The sequence below is a fragment of the Salvelinus alpinus genome, chromosome 13 (genome assembly GCF_045679555.1).
Source record: "Salvelinus alpinus chromosome 13, SLU_Salpinus.1, whole genome shotgun sequence".
NCBI classification, from domain to species: Eukaryota; Metazoa; Chordata; class Actinopteri; order Salmoniformes; family Salmonidae; genus Salvelinus; species Salvelinus alpinus.
In genome coordinates, this window is record NC_092098.1 from 26793036 (window position 1) to 26801198 (window position 8163).

The 8163-nt window shown below is 42.2% G+C and overlaps 2 protein-coding genes across 10 annotated transcripts in view; one reads left to right on the top strand and one right to left on the bottom strand.

Annotated features, from left to right (window-relative positions):
- LOC139537469 (active breakpoint cluster region-related protein-like) overlaps nucleotides 1-3235 on the top strand; it is a 237901-nt gene extending 234666 nt beyond the window's left edge. For 4 of the 8 annotated variants that reach the window (XM_071338806.1, XM_071338809.1, XM_071338810.1 and 1 more), the window contains 2 exons: nucleotides 741-906; nucleotides 1499-3235. In XM_071338806.1, the coding sequence (XP_071194907.1) occupies nucleotides 741-906; nucleotides 1499-1588 (256 nt within the window). In that variant the 3' untranslated portion in view covers nucleotides 1589-3235. The remainder of the gene's footprint in view (nucleotides 1-740; nucleotides 907-1498) is intronic. The other 4 variants (XM_071338807.1, XM_071338813.1, XM_071338814.1 and 1 more) reach the window with 1 other exon arrangement.
- Nucleotides 3236-3579: 344 nt separating this feature from the next.
- On the bottom strand, nucleotides 3580-6166 carry LOC139537479 (mitochondrial import inner membrane translocase subunit Tim22-like). Of its 2 annotated transcripts, none has more exons than XM_071338840.1 (4): nucleotides 5857-6166; nucleotides 5339-5535; nucleotides 4489-4561; nucleotides 3580-4382 (listed from the first exon to the last, which is right to left on the bottom strand). In XM_071338840.1, exons 1-4 carry the CDS (start codon nucleotides 6104-6106, stop codon nucleotides 4306-4308), a joined length of 597 nt encoding a protein of 198 aa, XP_071194941.1. In that variant the 5' UTR covers nucleotides 6107-6166; the 3' UTR covers nucleotides 3580-4305. The 2 variants fall into 2 exon arrangements, with proteins under 2 accessions (XP_071194941.1, XP_071194942.1); XM_071338841.1 differs by having other exon boundaries at nucleotides 4471-4561; nucleotides 5857-6147.
- Between the last annotated feature and the right edge of the window lie 1997 nt (nucleotides 6167-8163).

The window sequence follows — 8163 nt, forward strand, 5'->3', positions numbered from 1 at the left end:
ATATAACGGGAACTAGAGGGAACTAAGACCAAGTGTAATGCGTAGTGCTGCTTGCCAATTTCAGTCACACATTACTTCACTCACGCCTCCTCCCAGAAGTTGGTGTTCAGTTAATCCTTGCAGTGAGATTGAAAAATTAGAAAAGAAAGCTTAGAGCGGTGTGTATCCCCAGTAGAGGAGTTTTATAGTGTGTGTGAAGATGCTGCAATATAAATGGATGTCAGAGTTTGGCAGGCAAGCAGGAAGGTGCATAGATATTAATCAGATTTCTACCTATGGGCAGGCCTGAGGTCAGTTTACAGGGCTAGCGCAGGGTCAGAATACAACCCTACTGCTCCATGTAGCCATTATGGTGGCCTGATCCCAGTACAGCTCTTTAACATCCATCAGTGCAGAAAGTGCACTCTGCAGTCAGTCAGCAGAATGTACACAGAATGCTCTCATAAACACGCTAAGGATACCCGCTGGACGCTCTGGTGAATTACACGTGTGACATGAATGGCTTTGCAGTTCCCATGAAGAACATTTATAGCAGATGGTAACTTAGTTCAGAAATTCAATGGTCCTTGTAGAAGAAACGTATTGTGCTGCACTGACGGTCATTGCTACGGGAAAATGAGTCATCATAGTAACATGGCAAGACCAGCAAACATGTCGCATGACTAGAAAAAGAACTAATACTGATCTGTCCCTGTGATCGCTGTAGTCTGACTGGTCTACCTGTCTGTTTTGTGTTCCAGAGTTGCTGACAAGGAGCCCATTAACAAGATGTCCCTCCACAACCTGGGCACAGTGTTTGGCCCCACCCTGCTCAGACCCTCTGAGTCAGAGGTCACCAAGGGACACATCACACTGGCCTCTGACATCTGGTCACACGACGTCATGGCGCAGGTCAGTGTGACTTGGGTGCGTACATCTGTGTGTGTGTGCATGTGCATTTGCTTGTGAGAAGGTAAGCGGGTGTGTGTGTGTGTGAATCTACATACATCTGTGTGGGTGTGTGTGTGTACTCCAACGTAGTTTAGTGGGTTGTGTGTGTTTTACCCGTGTCAGCCAGGTCTGGCCTCCCAGCTGTATTTATATTTAGGAAGCCCTACTTGGAGCTCTGCCCGGTGCTGAGAGAGAGAAACCGCTTCCTGTTCACAAATTACTTATTCTAGGGCGTATATAAACAGTGACGCCTGTAAATCACAATAAAGGCGCCAATGCTAACAATAGAGTGCTATATGTCATCATTAACTGTAAAGACAGCGACAACTGTTGTGCAGTGACTTATTAAATCTCCATATGTTTAGTGGATAGATGAGTATGCAGATACTCAGATATCATGGAGAGATGCTTCGTCACATACTGAGTCATGTACAGAATGTGTAGTCACATGGCTTTATGTATGCGCCATATCCTAGTCCTTTTTTGGTTAGAACTATGATAAGTGGTATTTGAACGAAACACAATTGATTTTAGGCTTAAGCTCCTTATTTCTCTCTCCCCATCTCAGGTCCAGGTGTTGCTGTACTACCTGCAGCATCCTCCCATCTCCTTCGCTGAGCTGAAGCGGAACACACTCTACTTTTCCACTGACGTTTAATCCCTTGGGGGTCCAGAGGGAAAGACTCAACAGCAAATCCCCCACCCCCATACCACCCAGCTCCCTTTTTAAAACTGGACAGCCCCCGCTGAGAGATGGAGTCAGACGTGGGGGAAGAGGAGATATGGTGCTCCTCCTGGATCCCATAGTCACGTCTTCTAGTGTCATGTTAGTGTGCAGTACATCCATCTGGTGAAGTGCAGGTGTGGAGGGAGCAGCAGACCTCTGGCCCACAGTAACCCCACAGACAGCCACCATTCTGGGACCTCTATCAGTGAGGGGTTAAAGGTCAGGGTCTGGTTTGTTACTGACTCCATTTCTCTTTTTTTCCTCCAGAGGCATTCCAAGAATTGCATTTACATATTTTATAAATATTATTTGTTCAATAGTTCCTTTGTTTCTCTCTGGCTTTGTGCATGTGGCGGAGGAGGGCTCTGTGTGTATGTAGAACCGCGTGGGAGCGTGTGTGTGTTAAAGCCAGGAGCTGAGGACTGAGCTTGCAAGCCGCCAGTAAAGCCATGTCAGTGAATGGTCACTGTCAGATTTTCTCTCCATGTGCAAAGACAAGAGAGCACAGCCCTCCCTCTGTCTGAGTCTTGGCCAAATTTGCCCCTATTATTTATAAATAAATATATTACGTGTGCAGTCCAGTACAATTAGAGAATTGCGCCAAGGAGTCTGTTTGAAGTTTTTTCAAGTAGTGTGTTTTTTTATTTTTTAGCTTATTCTTATTCACAGCCACGGTTGGCTGAGCTGTACTGAAATGATCACAGCAACACAGTGTAAAATCTGAGTTTATTCTGAACCACTCTTTAAAGAGAGATATCATCAATCTGTGAGATGAGGGTTATGGAAAAATGTAACACATTTTTTAACATTAGCTTTTTTTTCGTCATTACATTGCAAGCCTGTTCCGAGTGTCCAATGACACCAGTTATAATCTTTGGGATGATGTTTGTAGTGTAATGCCCTCATTGCATGTTCAGCTTGTCAATCATATCAGGCTGGGTGACAAAGGTAGGTTGTTGCACCAGCAATCTCCATCAATGCTGTACAAATCCAACCTTTCTGCTATCAAGCCTGAGACATCTTAAAATAAGCACTGTTTGATGAGTCCTATTTGATAAGATTTAAAAGAAAATATGTATTTTACTTCCTTTGAGAACAATGAGTATACTGTATTAACAAGGATAAATATTGATGTAAACTTTTTTTTAGTAAAATAAGTGTACCAAAATGAAGTTGTCTAACTTTTATTGCAAGTAATAATTGTTTTGGTACTTGTGTTTTTGTTTGGTTTGGTGCAGCATACTGCACTTTGTGATAGTTGGGAAGTGACATTCATTATCATTTTATCAGTACTGTCCAAACTCAATTTTTTGCACTGCAATCTTAAGTATTCCGAATCTATTAAGCATGCAGTTACCAAACAAATCATTAGAATTTAAAAATGAATACAAAACTACAGGAGCAATTAGCAGTGTTTTAATTGATAACCAGTCCTGCAATTAAATGACGCATCGAACCCACAACTCATATTATTCACCATTAATGAATTTGAAACATCTGTAGATCTTATCTGGGTGGGCACGTCCAGTCATGTAATGCATTGCTCAATGACTTTAAATAAACTATTTACACCGGTGACTTGTTTCAGTTAACTGTAAATGTTGCTTTTACGGTAAGGCTGTTTGAGTCCGAGACTATAAAACAATTAGTTGCATTAGAGCGGCTAACTTTTGTCAAGTCATCGCCTTTCAAAGTAAGTGTGTTGCATTCTGGAGCTTAGAAATTGTCTGACTCATGAACTTTACAAAGTTTGGAGTATAGGTTTCTGCATCCATCACCTGCATTGTAGATTTGTTTGGTCACCTTTGCATGGGTCAAAGACATGAAACAAATTTTCCACAATTCATGTGTACAGTAAATATATACAAATACATGACTCACTGATTGTATAATGTACACACGATTTCAGTTTGAGTGTAATATGGGTGTTGGAGGATGCAGATGTTTATTTTGACAAAACATTTTTCTATAAACAATGGCACATTTAGTGTTTGTTGCCTTAACACTCAAACACACCCATTGACCTGGACTCAAACTTTTGACTTAATGTCACCAGGCTGTATTTTACCCACAACTAAAGGAGAGAATAGCCAGCTCTCATCTAAAACCGACAGTTTCATCTCAATGACAAAGTTTAACTTCGATAAAGGAAAAGCCAGCATGCCCAGTATAGTCAACAAAAGGTAATTTACTCCTGGGGTGCTGATCTGTTGCACCCTCTACAACCAATGTGATTATTATTATTTGACCCTGCTGGTCATCTATGAACATCTTGGCCATGTTCTGTTATAATCTCCACCTGGCACAGCCAGAAGAGGACTGGCCACCCCTCATAGCCTGGTTCCTCTAGGTTCCTTTCTAGGGAGTTTTTCCTAGCCACCGTGCTTCTACATCTGCGTTTTAGGCTGGGTTTCTGTACAGCACTTTGTGACATCAGCTGATGTAAGAAGGGCTTTATAAATAAATGTGATTGATGAAGACCAGGATGGAATTGTCCAACTGTAATAATACTCATGATCAGATGCGCCATCTGCAGAGCAGTGTTCTCTGGGATGTGTTTCATTCCATTAGGTATAAAGTATGTTACTGGCCCAGAGGGACAGTCACCTCAACCATATTCCACAGAGGTAACGAAGGCCCCCTTGTTTTCACCGGAGATAGTACTCAATGGCAGCAGAGAAGGCAGCGAAACCTCCACATCCCAGTACTCCAGCCTTCGCCCCAGCTATAAGAAAGGACACAATCACAGCTTCAAACCAATTATCGTTCAACAATTAGTCAGTGATATTAATGCATGGGACATTTGAACTTACATTAAGTAGATAACTCACCACGAAATCCTATTGCTCCCCCAGTAACACAACCACTGTAGACAGCATTCTTCCAGTCTGACTTTCCCCTGTGCTGTAACATACAATACAGACCACAAGGGGGCAGTATGAGACTGACGACAAATACACAGCACAGTAGTTCCAGAGTTTTCAAATTCTCTTTGGTATTTCTCTAACAATGATTACATAATCACGGTATGAATTTCATCAGCCATTAGCCTAGAAGATTAACGTTGTAATTTGTGGAACATAATATTATGTAACCATAAAGTTGTCCAAACATTACAGACTGTCTCATGCTTGGGATGAATTGACACATTTGCCAGAATAAGGATGGACCTAGTGCTAAGTCTCAATATATATCTTTAGTTCCACTAATCAGACTACTCTCTTAGTGAGCATAGTGTAACGACCCTGGGTTTATAAGCATGGATATCGACTCTGCCGCACGAGCATGCTTTTGCGGCACAGTCGATAGCGTGCTGGACTCCGGGCTAGAAGGTTGAGGGTTTGAGACCTGCCTCATGCCGCTTCATTACATTGGTGTCAGAAGTGATCGGACTTTGCATCCACGACAGTGCGTGTGCTTGGCCGGTGAGTGCGTTCCGATAAGACGTTGATTATCAAGCTAGCGTGAGGACGCGCTCTTTGAAAGGATGGAGTAGTGTAATGACTCTGGGTTTATAAGCGCTAATATCGACTCTGCCGCACAAGCATGCTTTTGCGGCACAGTTGATAGCGCGCTGGACTTCGGGCTAGAAGGTTGAGGGTTCGAGACCTGCTCCCTGCCAGTTTCATTACAATATTATTTTCTGTTTTCATGCAGAAAAAAAAACGTCAGACAACCTACCGATTCAATGATGCACTCTGTGCAGGAGAACATTGCTCCAATGACTGCAAAGTTTTTGGCGTAGGACATTCCCCTCTGGCCCATGTCTTTAAGGACTTCTCTGGCAGTAGGTGTTCTCATGGGGTCTTTGGGGTCAAATCCCACATTGGTATCTATGCCAGCCGTGAACACACCAAACGCTCCCCCAAGAACAAATCCTGTGGGGAAAACACAGTGTCACAAGATTGTGTTAGATTGTGTTAGCTACAGCAAATATGGGCATAGTACTGTTATAGTGAAAATGAACAACATCACAGAGAGACGTCAAGGGCGATTGAGTGGTTCATATCATCAGTAAGATACCAACAAAGATAAATAATTTGGAACAACTGTGTGCATGGAGAGAAACTCCTGTAGCTAGCTGCAATCAACGGTCACCATGGGATCGTTATGTCAGGCAGCTACACACCCCCGAAAAAGAAATGCACCAAGCAAGTTGCAATTGTAATATCGTCGACAGTAGTGAAAGACTAGCTAACCTCCAACACATGCCAACACCGCCTTGAAGGCACAGCTCTCCATTCCCCGTTCGATCATCTTCTGGTCGTCGGTTTTCATGGGATTGGGAAGACCTCCCATAACGGTCGGATTCAGATCTTTAATCGGCCTCTTCTCCCCGATGAGGTGCTCCAGGAGCATGCTGTACTGAAATGTTGAGCCTTCATAGCGCGGATCAGCCGATTGTGTGTCCGACACAGGGACATTTCCACTATTCACGGTCGTCGCCATGATGTTCGTGAACGGCTGGTCAATTCAAGAAAGATGTTATTTAAAAACGGTAGATTCGCCAAATGTATGGCAGTTTGAGGTTAACTATATTACTTCATTGTGAAAAAACTATTACGTTCAGGAATAACATAGAAATTCTGTTTTATTATTTTAGAAAATGTTTGTCAATTTATAGGAATTAACCTTTTCTACTTGCTTTAGCATGCAAGTGAAGTGCACCGGAGTCTTCCTACCTGTATTAGCAGATTCGACAAAAACAATTGCTGGAGATGTAATTGACCTTGAGCATAACCTCTCCCAATCAATCCACATTTATATTCACTGTTTTAATATATGCTATATTTTATATGTCCAGATTCCAGTCCTAAACATGAAATCCCTGCATCAGTCATATCTTAGCTCAATATTGGCACAGCACTTTTCGCTATATATACATTGACACTTGAATTTAGTTTTTTAACCTTTATTTAACTAGGCAAGTCAGTTAAAAACAAATTCTTATTTACAATGACAGCCTAAGAACAGTAGGTTAACTGCCTTGTTCAGGACAACATTTTTACCTTGTCAGTTCAGGGATTTGATTTAACAACCTTTCGGTTACTGGGCCAACACTCTAACCACTAGGCTACTTGCCTCCCCAATTTTTATTTAAACTCTGCAGGAAATAGATGAGGAGAGTGTCAATTTAATAAAATGTTTATCATACACTGAACAAAAATATGAAAACGCAACAATTTCAAAGATTTTACAGTTACAGGTCATAAGGAAATAAGTCAATTGAAATACATTTATTAGGCTCTAATCTATGGATTTCACGACTGGTAAAACAGATATGCATCTGTTGGTCACAGATACCTTAAAAAAAAGTAGGGGCTTGGATCAGAAAACCAGTCAGTATCTAGTGTGACCACCATTTGCCTCATGCATTGAGTTGATCGTACTGTTGATTGTGGCCTGTGGAATGTTGTCTCACTTCTCTTCAAAGGCTGTGCGAAATTGCTGGATATTGACGGGAACTGGAACACGCTGTTCGTACATGTCGAGCCAGAGCATCCCAAACATGCTCAATGGGTGACATGTCAGGTTAGCATGTAGACCATGGAAGAATTTTGCCATTTTCAGCTTCCAGGAATTGTGTACAGATCCTTGCAACTTGGGGCTGTGCATTATCATGTTGAAACATGAGGTGATAGTGGCAGATGAATGGCACGACAATGGATCTTGTCACGGTATCTCTGTGGATTCAAATTGCCATCGATAAAATGTAATTGTGTTCATTGTCCATAACTTATGCCTGCCTATACCATAACCCCACCGCCACCATGGGGCACTCTGTTCACAACGTTGATGTAAGCAAACCACTCGCCCACACAACGCCATACACGTGGTCTGCGGGTGTGATGCCGGTTGGACGTACTGCCAAATTCTCTAAAAACGACGTTGGAAGTGGCTTATGGTAGAGAAATAAACATGAAATACTCTGGCAACAGGTCTAGTGGACTTTCCTGCAGTCAGCATGCCAACTGCACGCTCCCTCAAAACTTGAGACATCTGTAGTATTGTGTTGTGTGACAAAACTTCACATTTTAGAGTGGCCTTTTATTGTCCCGAGCACAAGGCGCACATTTTTAATGATCATTCTGTTTAATCAACTTCTTGATATGCCACACCTGTCAAGTGGATGGATTATCTTGACAATGGAGAAACTCTGACTAACAGGGATGTAAACACATGTGAGTCTGGAACATTTCTGGGATTTTTTATTTCAGCTCATGAAACATGACCAACGCTTTACATGTTGCATTTATATTTTTGTTCAGTATATTTTCTTCAACGAACACACTATTTAAAAACCACTACCCCATCATTGATGCAGATACTGCACCAAACTCGTGCGCTCTACATGCAGGCGCAGTTCTATTGCCGTGTTTAAGTGCTAGTCGGAACTAGGAAACGCTAACGATTCCGATTTGCTAATTTATACACGTGACGCGTTCTACGAATCAGCAAGTCAGACATTTCCGAGTTTCGACTAGCATTTGAACGCTGCATATATC